The following is an 18,107-nucleotide window of genomic DNA, read 5'->3' as shown; positions in this document are numbered from 1 at the left end:
CACCTGGAATACTGTGTTCACTTTTGGTCCCCACTATACAAAAAGAGATGTGGACAGGCTGGAGAGGGTGCAGAAGAAGATCACAAAGATCACGAAAGGACTGGGAAGCCGGCCATATGAGGAAAGGCTGAAAGAACTGGGTTTGTTCAGCCTTGAGAAATGAAGGCTTAAGGGAGACCTTAAGGCACAAGACTTCAAATTCCAGTGCAAGAGATGAAAGTATTTATCTGACCCAAAAAAACAAGATCTCAAGCACTCACAGAAGTGCAAACACAGCAGTCGGGGCAACTCTATGCAGCCTATCGCATCCAAACCAATACCTTCATTCACACCAGAAAATTTCAGTTTCACTTCTATTATCTACCTGAAAGTATCCATCTCACTCTCATTTTCACACTCAAAAAACTTCTCTATCTAGAAATCTACTTCCAGGCATACAGTGCACACCTAACATCTGAACTACAACAGTGACTGACTGCAGATATGTTCTGTGAAGAACATTGTTTCCATCCCACTGGACAACCTCCTCAGGAGACAGAAGGACAAAAAAGACTTTACAGTAAGTCAAGAATTATATGAATTCATGGAGAAGAATGCCAGTTGCAAAGGATATGTTACCACATATTACAACGTTCAGTGCTTTCTCCCATACCTTCCAAAATATTACTGACTAGTCTTGACTTTGCACTCTCCTCAAATCCACCAAAATCCCAAACAAATTGGACACCTTAATAATTCTTTCTTAAACAAGACATGTTTTTTTTACATCGAGGGTGGTGAGAAATTGGACCAGGTTGCCCTGGGAAACTGTGAATGTCCCATCACTGGAAGTGCTCAAGGTCAGGCTGAGTAACCTGATCTCGTGAAAGATGTCCCAGCCCACAGCAGGGCTGTTGGACTAGATGTTCTTTAAAAGGTCCTTCCCAATGTAAAACACTCTGATTCTATGATTCTATGAATACAGACATTCAGGAAACCTCAACGAAAACATCACAAAAGAAACATACTTCTCTCAGCCCACCCCAAGCTCAAGTCAAGCACATTTTCCTCACTCTTAGGACGGACTTTTTGTCCATATTCCATACAGTTTTACAGGGGGTTTTGTTTGGTTAGTTGTTTTAAGGAATGCCAACTGGAACTGGATTCACCCTTCAGGTGCTCTTGTTTCACACAAATTATGCCATTGCAAAGAAGGGCTGTCAGTTTTCATTAAGCTCTGGTAACCAGTTAAGACCCTGAAACTGGAAGCAGGTCTTCATCACAGTGCTCACCTGCAGCCAGGTAGGATCAGTGGCGGTGCAGGAGACCCACTTAAACATTCACATGCTCACTATCAAAGCATTCACGTACAACCACCAGATTTTCCCCCTAATATAGTGGGTGGTGTCATACTTTCACTAGAATGTGATTTCATCGTGAATTTGCAAGCTATAATTACCAACTTTCCGTAGCTCAAAAGAAGTATCAAAGCAATGTCCAGCTGCCAGGAGGAGTACTGCATAATTAATTCCTGACTGTAACGTTGGCTCTGACTCAAATGCCTTCTTGAACCTAGAAAAAAACAAACATACAAGTTTACTTTCTAAATAATTCAATCTAATAGGGACATAATTACACTTTTAGGTTACTTTAAGTGCTTATCTTCTGTTTACACAGCAAGAATCCATGGAAGCAAAAATATTTTACTGTTTTCCACACATGCTCTGTGGTTATTTTTAGGAGTCCGCTATTTATACATCCTCCTCCTGTTTCCTTTCCCCTTACACAACAAGCACAGACCCTACTCATCCATCCCAGTGAAGTATCTTACTAGATTTCCAGTTTTCTTTGAGATTAAAGAAAAACAAGTAATACAATCAGCTTGTAAGAGGCCTCTTTCACAGTTATATTTATTAATAACCTCATGAATTTACTCTTAGATATGTGAATTTTCACTGACTTGAAACCTTAGATTCTGTTGTGGATCTGCTACAGCAACACACAAACATACCAAAATGCCTAAGCACACAAGCAAGTGATACAAAAACATACTTCACATTTAGCCACTATTTCGGCTACTCCAAATTTTATTCTTTACTGGGTGTCTCACTGACATTGTCCTTATGAGTCTATTCACATAAAAAAGGACTATACCAGATTTTATTCTCAAGAGGAAATGAGTGAGCAAGAGGAATGGCAGTGATATTCACCCAGCCTATATCTTGTCTTAAAAGTCATCGAATGATGCTCACACAAACACAGCTATCCTCACACTAGCAATTCAAGTTGAGGTGACAACAGAGACAGCAGATCTACAGTGCTTTAAACTTGTTCTACAGGACAAGAATGTTTGGTTGCAGATATATATATGTACACAGACACACCTCCCTCTGTAAGGAGGGGGCAACCAAGACTATCATGTGTGATTTAAGGAGCACAAATGATTCAGTCAACGCAACTCTGCCACAGTAAGAGCAATGGAGCTTAAGTTACTTTTAAAAAAGAATGAGAAAAATTCAAATAAATGGGTAATATAAAAAAAATATTAATCAGGTTGTGACATTAATATATAAAGAAGGAAAGATAAATAATCTATGCCAACCCTAAGAATTTGGCTTCTAAACCATGCTTTGACATGTTACAAAAACTAAGGCATTTTGATCCCACCGAGCCAAAAATATGGGCTGGTTTTAATTTATTTCTTTGTTGTTTTTCCTGCTGTAATGATTCAGGACTGTGCATCCTTTAACATAAGCTCTGCTTTCCAAAACTGCAAGACAATCTCCTCTTCAATCTGCTACATATATATTCTTTCCATACTGGGTGGAGCCGCCCACCTCCAAAGAATCTGATCATTAGACAAGAGTCTAGTCCTCTAAAAAAAAGCATAATGAGCAAAGAAAACTCAACTAATTCTAAAAAAATGTTTGCTCATTTAAAAAAAAGACAACAAAAAACCTCACACAACAACAACAAACCCCATAAAAACCCACCAGCCAAACAGGATGACACTATCATTGATTCTAAGCACACATAGCTAGAACAGACCGGTTGGCTGAAATAATCTGTTTGGAGATAGAGCGATGTTGGGAACTGGACTCACTTTTTTGCCCTAGAGATCTTTCATGCTGTAATTCTCATGCAATATCAGGAAAAGGAGAGGGGAAAGATTGACAGAAGAGGAAAAAACCTTGACTATAAGTATTTTTGTTCCAATAGAAAAGACTCTGTACTTTGACTTTTTTGTTTTGCCCCAAAATGCCTAATTTCTGGCATGACTATCAAAATTTCTCTAGTTCTTGGACAAATATTCACACAGCAGAAATTCATTTTTCTAGCCATCTTTATGTGCTACTCACACCACGAAATACGGGTATCTTGGACCTCTGTAGTCCTATTTACCTCTCCTAAATCATTACAACCAAAACCATGATTTTATATTTGGTGCAGTCCTGTGATGACATTCTTAACCCTGCCTTACATACATATAGCCTGGAGAGTAAAAATCTACAAACCCTGTAATAATTAATTTTGAACAAACAAAAATATTCACAGTTTCTTAAACAATTCAAAGGTCACATCTGTTGACTAAACTGATTTACATTCAACTGGTGCGAATGCTGTACATCGTCATGCCCCAAATATCACTGCAGGAACCCATGCAGTATTGCAGAAAGACCGTAAGGTTTAAAAGTCTGCCTATAAAGTAGAGTTGGCTTAGCTGATGCAATTATAAATGCCATTAAGAAATTGAAAGCTGACACTTGGGAAAACGTTGCAGTGCAGACACTGAATTAGGGAGGTAGCAGTGAGAAGTTTTGAATAAAGACTTGATAGCTTTGGTAAGTGTGATTTATACTGTCAGTATGCAACAAGAAACTGACAGTTAATTAATCTTTCATCTTTTCTCTCATATTTATTTGAAAGATGTCTTTTATTCTGCTTTTCAATTATCAGGAAAGCACACTGCCTACCTTTTTCTTTTTTTTTTCCTTTCTCTTTTTTTTTTTTTTAAATAAACTGAAGTACCTTGACGTCACTTGTTGCAAAACACTATGACAGAGACATCATTCCTGCACACGTCTTGCCCTGTTGTGGCCTGCTGCAGAACTAGAGGAGGTCTACTCCTTCCCAAGAGCCTTCCACTGAGTTATGAGTTAACCCTTCAGCCACATCAAGCCTGCTCTATGATTTACACCAGAATTCAAATCAACATCCAGCATGAAGTACAAACCAAAAGCAACTGGCCCACTTGGTACAGCTTCTGGCCAAACTCCAGCTTGACTCAACAGAGATCACCTTCTTCGACAGCAGCCAGCGCATGGAGCAGGCTGTGTTGGATTTTACCTGCCAGAGACTTCAGGGATTATTTAGGGGCTGGCCCGTCAGCATCCTACCCTGCTGCAGCAGCTGCCAGCCTGCTGTTCTTTCCCAAACTGGTATGCCTGACTGCAATCGCTTCCCCTCATTAAATGTATGAATATCTTGACTGCTAAGATGCATCTATTATGTGTGTTAAAATGGCTACATGAAATATCCTAGAAGTAATTACCACTATTATATATATGATTGTTCTTAGTTCAATTACATTTGAAAGTCTCAAAGTTTATCTGTTCATAAGGCAATATGAATGAGGAGAAAGCAAGACGCACAACAGCAAAAGTAATTTCTATTTATTCTATTAAGCCTGTGATAATGCCTAGTATTTGTACACGGAACTAGTTTTCTTTTTATATTAGTTAATGACATCAGCAAAATATTTCTTTCAAAACAGAAACTTGAAAGTTTGTCATGGGCTTTGCCTTAGAGAAAATAAATATTTTCTGTAATCCAAAAATATGAAGGGGGGTGGGGTGGGGTGACAATATGCTGCATTCATGTTATTTCAACATCTTTAAAAAAATCCAGTAAGCACTGCAAAACAGTAAAGCATGATCAGCAATTATAAACTGTATTTGTATTTGGAGGCCATAAATGGTAAACAATTTTATCTTATCTTTTACCAAAGACAGTTATAATCTGAAGTTTACTGAAAACAAGTGATAAATGATGAAGGGAGAAGAAAACAAGCAGCTGATGAGCACAAGACCAGAATCAGGACATGATGTGTAGGATACATAAACACAATTTGTCTGTATCCTCATCTGGATCATACTAGAGAAAAGCTGCTCATCCTGACAGAAGCATAGGATGGTGTCCAGTGCCTCCATTTTTTAACCTGTTCCACATGATGAAATTTTAGTGCACTTTAAAAGCAAAAAACCCCCCCTATACTTGCCTCTAAAATTAACATAAGAGTTTGTTTAGCCTATTGTGTGCTTCTTTGACTACCAATGGTACCGTAGTCCACTGTAATATGCATATACTATATGGTGATGATGCCAGCATGAGTTTGAAACAGTCATATTGCTTGTGAGCATGGAACCCCCCCGCAAAAACCCCAAACCCCCCACATTCTAAGCATCAGTGCAGAGTTAAACGTCAGCACCTTTAAGCCTAGCTAGATAGTATCTATCAGATTGCAGATATACCAATTGATTCACAGCTGATTACTGTCTAGCCCAGATTCCCAAGAAAAATATAATTCCTAAGAATAATAAACAGACTTCCCATTTGGGAAAAAGGAAGAAAATACACTCTGATGAGAGCTACCAAAGTTTCCAGGTCTCTGAGCCACTTCAAGAACTTTGTGGAACCAGATCTGTGAACAACATAAATCTCTCATTCTTAACAAATAAGCAAAGATTAGAAAATTCAGTTTCCCTTAAGGATGCCAAATATTTGTAACGAAAAACAGTTGAAATATATTCTTGTTTAAGGACTATTTTCCCAAAGCTAAAAAAGGACATCAGCCAAGAAAACAGTACTCACCAGAACGTCCCTTTGTCCCTGCTTTCTGTATCTGTGAACCCCGATTCCAAAAACATGTCCTTGTAAATTCGACCAACCAGGCAGTACATATCTGAAGCTACTTGGTCTTCCTGTTCTACTAGGGGAATCATAATTTCTAGAGCTTTCTGTCTGTCTCCAGGCAGATTTCGCCTATTAAAACATAAACATTTTGATCAAAAACCCAATAAAGTTAACAAGAAATACTTTTTACATGGCCATGTTTGAATACATATGACTTCATCCATGTAAAATGTGCTTCTAGACACACACTTCCCCCTCTCCCTTCCCTTTTTGGTTTTTTTCCTTAATATCATGGGACACCTTTAAAAAAGCACCCAAACACATCATCTCACTCTCATGAAGCATCAGGTAGAGGCAAAACACTGTCAACAGCAACAAGAGCCTCAAGAGCAATTCTTTAAAAGATCATGTGTTACTTTCTTACAAAACAGAAAGATGAACCTTGCTTTCATATCTTAATATTTCTTTCAGAGAAAATCATGCTTTAAAGGAGAAGATTCCATCTTGGGTTTGTGATTTATTTTTTTTTTTACATTTTGAACGTGAAGCAAAAAATCAAAAAGCATAAACTTGATTGAATTCCTATGATGAGGAAGGTTAAGAAGTGAAGCTAGTAAGGCAATATTAACAAAAGTACTTCAGATGAATAAACCACATTAATTGCAAGCATTAGACATTTCCTGGTGACTCAGTTTGGATACATATATCATTCAGTATCAAGAGTTCAGAATTTTTTACGTATTTGTGTACTGAATAAGCAAATTACCCCACACTCAGCAAAAAAAAAAATTCTTTGGTGGTTTAGGGAGATACTGTATTCTTTTGGAGAAATTGCATGTAATATTTGAGTGGCTAAAACTTGAACTGGGGGCAAAATATAAAAGCGGTTTTGTATCTGCCTTGCAGGCTTTGCATTGAAGAAGCCTGCAAGACAAAGCTACCTCAGAGAGAAAAAAAACCCCATCAAAACCCACAACCATCTTAAAGGAGATACTACCTGATCAGATGTTCAGTAACAGATTTTTTTCTTCCTCCTCTACAAGAACGTATCAACATTTTGATACGTCTGCACAGGCAGCATCAACGTCAAACCTGAGAGATCAGAGCATGTGTACTTGAAGTGATACCTAAACTCATGAGCTCTGGGCTCACGTACGTAGCTCCAGAAGGGAGTGATGTGGAAGAAAAGGTTTAAATCAAAGCAGAATGGGTAACAGAGGACAAATGAGTACTTACAACATAACAAAAATAATTATGAAAACAGCAAAAGCACTTGCTTGAGTAGACAGTATAAACTGCTCCCCTGAGCAAAAAAAACCAGTGTGCAAGTCTACATGCTGGGCCAACCTCTACTGATGTCTCACCCTGATGAGAAAGATAAATGAAACCCATTGCTGTCTCTTCCCAACCTTCAGACCAGTCAATTTCTAACAGATTAGGGAAAGTTCCCTCAGACTACAATGCTGCAGGAGGCTCCCCAAGTACTTCTAGAGCAGCACAGCAAGCCTGGTGTACTCATTTGAGATGGATAAGTGCTCCCAATCCCAGGCCCCAGGCAGAAAAACCCAGTGCTCCTGGCCAAGCAAGTCTCCTTCACATCTGCGTTATTTAAGCTCCCCTGCCAAGTGATCACTTGCCCAGCTGATGAAGGTTGGCTTCCTGTTGTTTTCTCATACTGACCACTCAAAGTAAAACAACAAGGCAGCTTCTTTATGGATTTTTTGGCTGACCTCCATTAGAGAAGGGCAATTTTCAGAATGGACTTTCGGGTGGATAACACTTCCACATCTTGTTTTGACTATCACTAATCCAGATCAAACCAATAGCTAGCTGAACCTAATGAGAACAAAACCAGTAAGGCACAACAGTGTTCTGTAATATGAGCCATTTACGCTTCAGTGGTCTCCAGAGACAGACATCCCTACTTTTCTTTCTGCTTACTCTTCCATCAGTGCCCTCACACACTTTCTTGATTTAGGTCAGACTAATCCTGACTAATTGAGCTGCTCCATGCTTCCGTACTAATGACCTGGATTAGAAGCAAGAGAGACAGCTTCTTCCATAGCAAACATTCGGATGTGCAGATCCGGACCTGCCTTAGCTCAGGAAATATCCTCTGTATTCCCAATAAGGAGAAAGCTACAGCCAGCCCAAGCAACTCCTTCTTGCCATACACCAAAGCATGAACATTTTCATGGCTGTCATGGATTCCAGTTGAATGTACAATCTGGAGAAAGAAGCGAGAGGCAAATCTGATGTGAACTCCTTCAGAGGTACTGTGTAGACCTTTTGTATGACAGATACCTTCAAAGGCTACATCTTACAGTCACAACTGTGAAGACAGACCTTTCAGTCTGCAAGAAGTGCCAACAGAACCCATGAAGTACAGGGATCTGCCTGAAAAGATGGTACTGCAGTTTTGCAGGATTTTAGTGCGCCAGTGAACTAGTCAAGTCCTGCTTTCAAAGGTGACCTTGTTCTAGAAAATTATCACTTGTTAAACCTTCAAGTGACCTTTGTGAAGGCTATGTAGAAGTAGCACATCCATGCTGCATTATTTAATCTGCAAAGCCCACACATTTATGGCAAAGGAGGAAGGAAAAAGGCACAATATTTTTAACCTTCATATACCTGGTATAAAGGAACAAGAAAGTATCTAGACATTTTATTCAGACAGAACAATGCCTGATAGCTGGGGGTTTTATTCTTGTTTTGTTGGTTTTTTTTCTTTCAAAAACAAGTTTATTTTTTCAGCTAGTTACTTGTGACATATTTTGACATCACTTTGACATGATAGGCAGTTTCGAGCATCGTCAGCAAACCTGAATTACAATACTCAAATCTGTGAGAAGCAGAAAGATCTGTAGATATTTCCTTCATTTGAGAATTTCAATGCCTGCTGAAACCTGGTCTACTCCTCTAAATGTCAATAGAAAAATGTTCATCGTGGTAACAGTGAGGGAGCAGAAAACCTCTAATTTCCTCTGAAAAACTCCCCCTTCAGTGCCTTGCCCAATTGCTAGTATCCTAGAAGAAAAATCTAGGCTTGGCTCTCATTTAACTGAAGAAAGTAGTGCATGTTGCTCCATGTGGCACATTTCATGCATGCTATGAGAGAATATGTTAACTTATTATTATAATAAAATCTTCTGACAGACATTTGCTGGAAGTTCTCCTCCTGCCTCCTGACGCTACAAGAACTCAGACCTGGATGGGATGATGCCTAAGTTATCAGAAATGCTGCAGCACTGCCACTTACATAGCAATATTAGAAGTGTATTTTACAGAGGTAAAGTACTGCTAGGTATTTATTTGCCGATTTAGGTACTGAATGGAAAAATGATGCAATCCTAAGGAAAGACAAATCAAACACTCCTGCTAAAGGAAAAGGAACAGAATTTGACAATACGAGAGAAAAAAAGCCAGGGTTGATCACAAAGCTCAGAGCCCCCGAAGTTGCTGCAGTGACAACCCTAGACCTGCATATGAAGATTCCAGTAGGGAACTTCACCCCAGATTACCAACCCTCTGTGAAGTTTGCAGTTCTGATTTACTATTCAACAGCACAAGGAAGGGTGGATTCTTACCTGTTCAGTGCAAATGCATAATGAAGCCTCACATGGTGGTGGGAAGCCAAGTCAAAAGTAGGCAGTTTTTCTAAAGTTTTCACCAGTTTCACAATGGAATCATAATCCTTCCAAAAGAAAGGAATAACGAAGTTTTAAGTGGCTGTACTGAGTATGCCTATATAAAGTCCTCTTTGGCCTAAGCACCTCTTATTTCATACTAAAAAGTATTTTCAGTTTATTTTAAGTTTCAGTTTCTTCAGTCTCAAACTGTAAATAGCCTGGCACTCATCAGAAATGTGAATAGGCACAGTATTTAGCAGAGAAAGACACAATTTGGTCTCTTGTACTGCTTCAATTTGGACCTGTGAAAATTTTAGTACATCTGTTTCATGATTAAAATTAGCTTCAGGGGCTGAACACATATCAGAGTTCATATTGTACAGACATTATAATGCTAACTGCATCTGAATTAAGGCATCCCAAATCTCTGAAGTAGGCATGAGCCACAAAAACAAAGTAAAAGAATCTTTCAATACCACAGTTTTCAAAGTAGCTTATTCACTGACATTTAAAAAACAAACAAAATAAAATTGAAAAACAAACCATTTAAAATGTTTAAGAAGAAACAGTTGAAATTAGGTATAACAAAGTAAGTGATTACTAGCACCATTCCGGAAGCTGAAATGCATATGAACATGTTATGTTTCCATGAGAAATGTCACAAGCATGGTGACAAAGAATACATATACATATCAATAGCAGAATGCTAACATAGCCTTTAAGTAGGACACACTATGCGCTGTCCATCACAGAGTAATGCTGTGATGGCAAAGAGTTATTTTATGTTGTGTACTTTTTAGGTGCTGTTACAAAATAACACCACTTTTCTGCTACGTAAAGGCACGCTATATACAGTGTAACTACAAAATAAAGTAAAAAGCATCAGTGATGATACGGCAGATTTTTACTAGTGTGCATTATTCATATAGTTTGTTAGAAAACCTGTGCAAAATACACCAAAATTTTCACTGAGAACGTCATTAATTCACTACGTTTTAGATGATCTTAGAGCATAGGAGTCATACCTGGATGTCTCTGTAGGACAGCAGCAAGTTTATCACAATGTCAGCAGACAAAACTTCGACATTATCCACCCGCTGTCGAATCCTTGCCAGCTCTGCAGCAAGCTCCTTGCCTGTGTAGAGGGTACGGGCCTTCCTGATGTCGTTCAGAATGGATTCCCTAAAATACTGGCTGGAGGGGAACAGCATCACATCAGCAATCTGGGACAGGTCCCTTGCACTTGTTTTTCTGGCCCTGCAGCTCTCCCACAATGTGTATGTGGAACATTTATCGGTAATGCAGTGTTAATGGAGAGATTTGGTCAAGCTAAATTATTAATTATCCATTTGTCTCAACAGAAGGAAAAACATCACATCACCCTGAAGCAAGAGCCTGGCATTTATATTGCTAGCAGGAATATATGGATTTTACACAGGGGTACAAAAAGACAACTCACCTTGAACTGGCCTGTGCCACCTTCAAGAGCTGAATAAATCGATCCACCAGAGGTAAGCATATAGGCCCAAGCAGTGACTCAAAACTGGGCTGCATCAGTTCTGTTAGTCCCTTCATAAAACTGCTGTCACAGCAGTACACCTTGTTATGTGGAGTTATCATATAAGGAACAAATATGTAGTTACCAGTGCACATCTGTAGGGAAACAAGGTGCAATACTTAGGAAAGCTATGGTATGACAAGCTTAAGCATAAAACCACCCCATATGCTACCAGCAGAAGTCAAAGGGTGATCTGCTTGCTTCGGCAAGACCAAGATTTTACCTATGAAGCCAAGGATTACATAAATTGAGTTTTCCTCTCAAATATGACATACACCTGAAACGTATTCTTTCAGATTTCTGAACTGCTTCTGCAGGATAAGTCTTTTTAGAAGCATTGCGTTGACCTTACAACAGTCATTGGCTCAACAGCAAAATAATACCAAGGGCACACTCCAGTCACCCCGCAGTGGCAGGCAGACTCAAGCGAAGCTGACGTGCGCTCTTTTCAAGGTGACCGATGTTCAGAAGAGAACAAGCATTCTGTAATCTAGTGTAGTTAGGCTCACAGATGCTGAAAACAGTAACACAAGCTAGCTACCTCACAACAGGAAAACTGTAGAGGAACCTAATCCTCACATGAGCTGCAAAACCACTCCAACAGTTTAGCGTAACAAAGACAAACTAAATTCCTTGCTATGTAGCAAACCTTCTTGGCCATTGAGCTTAAAACTACACATATTTCAGAATAACCACTTATTATTGTTTTAGCATTGCTAAACTGTATTGATTTCTGTCTATCAATGTATGACAGAGACTTCACACACACAAAAATAATTTTATCTTCCAGGGAGGCAGGATGTCTGGTGCCTGTGGTATGTGTGCAAGTACAGATTTATGCACACAGAAAGCTTGCTGAATATTTGTGGTTCCAAAGGGTCTTAACTATGAGACAGCACACCATCAAAATCAGGAAGACTTCTGCCATTTAGCTCTTAAAGCTGACTCCACTACTGAAGTGGTCAGCAGCTGCCCAGCAAGAAAAGCCTTAAGAAAGCAGTTTTTGAGACCCATCATTTTGGTACCCCTAAATTACTTCCAAAGTTAATTACCTTCTGGTCAGCTTATATTTTTCTCCCAGAGGTCAATAAAGCAATGAGGACATCACTTCAGAGACTCCCCTGGCAAGCTGAGCTCCATGCATTGAGAGACCAGTGACTGAGCAGTTTTCAAATGCACAATACCAGTTGTGTGCTTAAAGCATGCATTTTAACATGCATAACTGATTTTAAAAACATGAAAGATTTAGGTACTCTAGTCTGTATAAATGTACATGCACAGATATGTCAGTAAACATGTTTGTATACTGATCAGAGACTGGCTATGAAGAGTGCAGGAAACTTCTTTTTTTTTTTTTTTAATTACACCTATTACACCATGAAGCTGTAAAACCTTGCTATAAAGGCAACCCCACACCTACTTCTGAGGGATATAGACAAACTATATAAAATTTCAAAGTAATTGATGCAGGCATTTACACGAGGTCCATCGAGCTCAACTAACCCAGAACTTAGTTGGAGATCATTGCAAACACAGACTTGCACAAGGATGAATTTAGTCTTCTTCCCCCAACAACTACAAACTATTACAGCTGAATAGCTAGAACAGATTTTACCGTGCATGTGTAGCATTTCCAAAGGAAACTTAAAAACTGGGAGGCGTATCACTGTTTTTAACAAGCAATTAAGGAGTGTGATGCTAGAACCTAAACTTCTCATCTTCACAATGAATTGAATGGACACTTTTGCTCAAGAATATGACAGTATGTAAGGTGATCACACGGTTTCAAGAGTAAATGGCTGAACCTTTGACCCTGCTAAAACCTAGGAAGCCCCACAGTCAAAAGCAGAGAGGAAATTATGAATTTGCTGGAACTGGATTCAGCAATTACAGCATCAGGGTGGGCAGTACCTGGCACAGGAGCCACTACTAAGCACAGGCAGAGTATTCTCAAACTTTCCTTTTTTAAATAAAAGAGAAAAAGTTTGGGAAGTCAGAGCCAAGAGAAAGGGTGAAGTAGCTACAGATATCCTGGGGCAAGTATTTTACTTCCTGATGTTTATTCAGTGCCTTAAAAATAAATTCAAGACTGCTTGCAGGAAGGGTTTCTCAGACCTCTGGCATAGTGTTTCCAAAGCTCAGGTCTTAATTAAAAATCAACTCTGAAAAAGGATCTTTCCAGCTTTTGAAATCCCCAGAACCCAAAGTTTATCCTGGCATAATGGTCAGGCCACCTACAGAGACAGTGCTGAAGTCTTCGTATTTAATCCTATGAGCAAGAAAACTCTAGTCCTGCAGAGGCCAAGTGCCTGAGTCCACTACTGAGCAAAAGGTCTTATAAACTGATCCCAAGTGCACCTTCTGTAGGAAGCGGGTATCTATTTCAGTAGAACAAGAGAGCCAACAAGAATTAGTTTGCATGCATTTTTCCAGTTACCTGAGGGGAAGAAAAAGCTGGTTATTTTATAAAGTGTGTTACAGAACACATGCAGACCCGGTAGCCTTTGGAAGCAGTGGACAACGCAGAACCTAACAGTAAAAGACAGGAGAAACCACTGTATGGGAAGAAAGCAAAAGAAAATAAAATCAATTTTCAATTGCTTAGAGGGCCCCCAGGGTTCTCAGGGAATTGTCTCAAGCTAGAATCTCACCTTGATACTCAGCAGCAAGTAGTGTGGGAACAGAATGGGCTTTCCCTCAGCTAGGGCATTAATTTGGTTGTTAACTTAACCTAGACATTTAGATTTTGTTGGAGCTCTGCATCTCTGAAACCAGCCAAATTTGGCTGAAATTCATCAGACAGACAAACAGGCAGATACAGAAAAGAGGGTGGAGGACGAAAAAACAGTACCAGCTCTTAAAAGTTTCATTTCCTTAGGAAATAGGCTTTAAAAAAAATCTAGAAAAAAACCCACATGCAGTGAAGCTAAGAAATAGAAGAAACATTGACCTCAATCTCACTTTCCAAGCTAAAGAGTACATTAGATATTCAACAGCTGAAACTGACAAAGGTAGGCAGGCAGTAGCTCTGGTAACAAAAGAGGAAAAAAATAATCAAAAGTTATATATTATTTACTAAAGGTGGTAGTGAAAGAAAGATAAGGTAACAGCGACGGCAAGGCTGCTCTTGCGTAATAAAGTCTACAGTCTCCCACTGTGGAGAAACATACTTTGTCACCGTCACAAATTCTAACTACAAAGAGCCCAGCCCTGACTGCGTTTGGACAATGATTGGGACGGAAGCCCGAGAGGACCTGGCTGTGGGGGCACTGGCTGCGGAGCTGCTCCAGTGTCAGACAGCTCTAAACCTTCTTCCCCAAAACAAAGTGCATGACTTGCTTCTTTCCTCACTCCCAGGCTACGTAACCTCTGCCTCAGCCACTTCTACTTCCTTTCTCAACCTTCTTTGTCAAAATACAAGCTCCATTAACTTAAGTCTGAAAGGATCAAGTGATCCTTCTGGAACACACTTCCCATCTGCTCACACATTTCTTTACATATTGATTTAGTGCACATGATTCCACTTGGAAGTTTAAATATATTCCACATATCTTATTAAAATCTGCCCAGTAACACTCCATCCCAGCTCTGATCTCACAAACTCCGATATTCTTTCCTAATCCTAATTAACTTCATTCTATATTCTAAGTCTGCTGAGCACCCAAGATAAAGTTGTTATCTTCCTTTGATCCATTCGTCTGACTCACCATACCATGTACAATGAAAGTAATAGAATCAAGCCATTCAAGAAAAAATGGGCAATTTTTGAAGGAGTTAACATCTTAAATCCAATGACAATGTTCTCAGTTACACCAACCTCCTTTAAAAAAATTTAAGTAGCCTAAAGGGGCTTCAAAAGTGGGTGGGAATAGATGCCTCAGTCAACAAGAGGTGCTATAATTTCCATTTTCCAAACCTCTTTCTTTATAAATCACTCATTATTTAAGCTTCAAAAGCTCAAATTACACTAATGGAAGTTAAAAAGTGATTGCAAGTCACCCGAGTTGTAAACTGAAAGGCATTACCGAAAACATTAGGGGCTGGGACGGGCCATGAGTGTGCATACAGGTAGTTACTATGGTTCAGCCTGATGCACAAGAACTCGGGACATTAGATAAGGTAAACTTGGCCTGAGCTCCCAAATCAGCTGAACTAGTTATATCTAGGAGATATGAACATACATATCATTGAAGGTTTTGGGCCAGCACACTCAGTACCTGGCAACATCAGGCCACCTTCTGAAAGACTATCTGTGTCACAGCCCATTTCATTAAATCAGTCAGACTAATCAGAAGGCAGAAGTACTGGCTGGAGCCAGGTACACACACACACATAAATGCTTACCACAAAGTGACAAAACCTGTAATTCATTTTTGCAAATGTTTTAATTGTTTTGTATTTTTCCAATTCCTCACTTCCTGTGCAAAAGTAAACAATTCCAAAGTACTGTGTAATTTCAGTTTAAATACAGCTGTAAGATCATCTTAATAGCTCTACAGTTACAGAATTTAAGACTATCCTACTCCTAGCTAGACCTACTGGTCACTGGAACATTAATCACTTCCTTCTTGTTTGACAGCTTCTGAAAAGAAATTAATATAGAACCAATTTGTATTTAAAAGATAGTTAAAATGCATAGGATACAGTTATATTTTAATTATCACAATAAGAATATAAAACAGTGTTTCTTTCAATATCACCCTCTAACACAGAACTGTTATTGTAAAAGGGAAGCCTTTTGGGACTTCAGTTTGGAGACCATGTCTTCTTAGAAAGAATACCATGCAAAAAGGTAAATCCTATTCTCTTCCCCACAAATACACCTGACATAGTACAGAAAGCTGTACAGATTAAGACAACATGGTGCTATACAAATGAGTATTTGAGTTCTGCCTAATCTTGACTTTTACTTCAAAAGGAGGGAGAAAATTTGCAAAATCCCAGGGTGTCAACGGTGCGCAGTCCTCTCAGTTCCCTGAGGCTCTTCTTTACTAAAACAGCACTGTTGGAATCATTTAACAGTCAAATATCGACAAACAGAAGAAAGCTGCCTTCGAAGACAGTAAGTGTCAAAGAAAACAAAAATCTGCCAAAACAAAACCATGGTTTACTCATGGATGGGAGAAGCTAGCAGAATCCCGTCTACTTGCCTAAGCTTCAGGTCAGCATCCAGTGTAACTTTTTCCTCTTTTTTAACAAATAAAATCAGCTGAAGTAATAAAAAAAGCCAGTATCTGTCACAGTAGGAACTGTTCTTCCTGCTGACTCTCCTCTAATTAAGATCAGCTTTTTTTGCATTTCTCCTACTAGTTCTTTTGAGAAGTATCTGCTCTTATTTCAATTCTTCCTTTGAGATTTTTCTTAGAGGTAATTCTCTGACTGCACATTGGTGTTACATGTGGCAGATGGCAAAATCCTAAACCAAGTTATTAAATCTATTCCTTCCATCCCCCAAACACACAGCAAATCAACATGTGCTGACGTTTTAATGAATACAGACTGAGTTTGGGTTTACTTCAAATCCCACTCACCTGAATGACAGCCTTGCTATTGATTTGAAAAGGAACGTAAGTAAGCCTCACACCTCAAATAAACTGAAGCACAGAGACTGGGTCTATTCTTTTACATACTTTCCATTTTCTTTGGGAATATGTTCTTTCTTTATATGCTCAGCAATAACATTCTATTGCAGCCATGCCACTTGTTAAAATCTTAAACACTTGTAAAAATTCAGCATACATTGTATATGGGCCTTTCATCATATTCACATCGGGAAAAAGTTCTAACTTTTTCCAAGGAAAGTACATGCCAAATATATTAATCAAAGAATTAAAAACATTGTAAGAATGAACAATAAATAGTGATGTATTATAAATAACAATAAATACCACAGTTGTCATCATCAACAAAATATTTACTGAAGGTTCCTACATAGCATTTTTACATAATTGGACACCAAAAATCAAACTGTCCCCAAGTCATCTGTCAGCTGGCTGAGGAGTATCAAAAATATTTCCCACTATTTCCACAGTGAAAGAGACTAATAGCTAAACATATCCTATGGGATCAGCAGTCTTCTAGCAGTACCTATGTGGAGGTCCCAAGCTTGCACACAGCTCTGGCATGCCTCACCCAGGGTCACCCATTCTCCTGCTGAAGAAGCGCTACACCAAACTGCCTCCCAAGCTACACCTTAAACAGGAGGCAGGTAGGAAGGGCTGTATAAAAACTGTAAAAATTACAATCTCTGGCCCCTCCAAGTGTCAGAAAAGGAAAACACTAATAAGAGTTGCTTAATCATTAACACTGGTGAGTTGGCTGCCCAGCAGAATGGTTCCTATTGCTGCCCAGTCAGGCCAGCAGCTGTACCAGTCTTGCACCCCAGGCAGCTCTCAAGGCTGTCTGTCACTCTGACCTGGTGCAAGGAAGAAGCCTGAACTGAAAGGTAAGCACTGTGTTAAGGTGTTACTTAACACTGCAACTGGTTGCAAACCGTATGTACAATGCATGCACATTAAACTTCCTCAGAATCAGCAAGAAGTGAAATTTTAACAAGTTGAATAAATGGCCATTTGGAACCTGACCTGCAGCTTTTCTTCAAAGTTGGTAAGATTCAAACTGGGGAGAATTAGGATGAAATAAAAACTGGCGAGCCAAAATAAGCAAACTACAGCCATGAACTGTAACCTTTATACCAACATCTCCTTGTGACTGAAACTCTACCAGCAATTTCTAGAATGCCTCTGCTGCTTGGTTAACCTCAAAAATCAGATAACAGCAAAAACTAAACTTAAGATTCCAAATATCAACATAACTGCCTCCTGTTGAAGTATTACTCCTTGTAAAAGCGTATGGTTTTGGTATTAGTGCAGCATTTGGAAAAAGTCCAACTAAATAGCTATAAAACCACATATAACAGGAAATGAGCCTGTTATCTTGCATTGCTCTGCCCTGAAAGGCTCCAGGCAGCTTATCCTAGCTATGCAACATTGTATGGACTTATTAGGAAGCACAAAAATCCAGTCAGA

The 18,107-nt window shown here is 39.2% G+C and overlaps 1 protein-coding gene across 1 annotated transcript in view; it reads right to left on the bottom strand.

The window, feature by feature from the left end:
* Positions 1 to 18,107, bottom strand: part of MAP3K5 (mitogen-activated protein kinase kinase kinase 5) — a 108,892-nt gene that overhangs the window by 51,581 nt on the left and 39,204 nt on the right. Inside the window, exons 4-8 of the mRNA XM_056343398.1 lie at positions 10,981 to 11,174; positions 10,547 to 10,715; positions 9,480 to 9,586; positions 5,851 to 6,021; positions 1,439 to 1,551 (exon numbers count right to left, since the gene is read on the bottom strand). Coding sequence (XP_056199373.1) covers positions 1,439 to 1,551; positions 5,851 to 6,021; positions 9,480 to 9,586; positions 10,547 to 10,715; positions 10,981 to 11,174 — 754 coding nt within the window. The remainder of the gene's footprint in view (positions 1 to 1,438; positions 1,552 to 5,850; positions 6,022 to 9,479; positions 9,587 to 10,546; positions 10,716 to 10,980; positions 11,175 to 18,107) is intronic.

Source organism: Falco biarmicus, chromosome 6 (genome assembly GCF_023638135.1).
Source record: "Falco biarmicus isolate bFalBia1 chromosome 6, bFalBia1.pri, whole genome shotgun sequence".
Classification (NCBI taxonomy): Eukaryota; Metazoa; Chordata; class Aves; order Falconiformes; family Falconidae; genus Falco; species Falco biarmicus.
The sequence above is the reverse complement of the archived record's forward strand: the minus strand, read 5'-3'. Positions and strand labels throughout refer to the sequence as shown.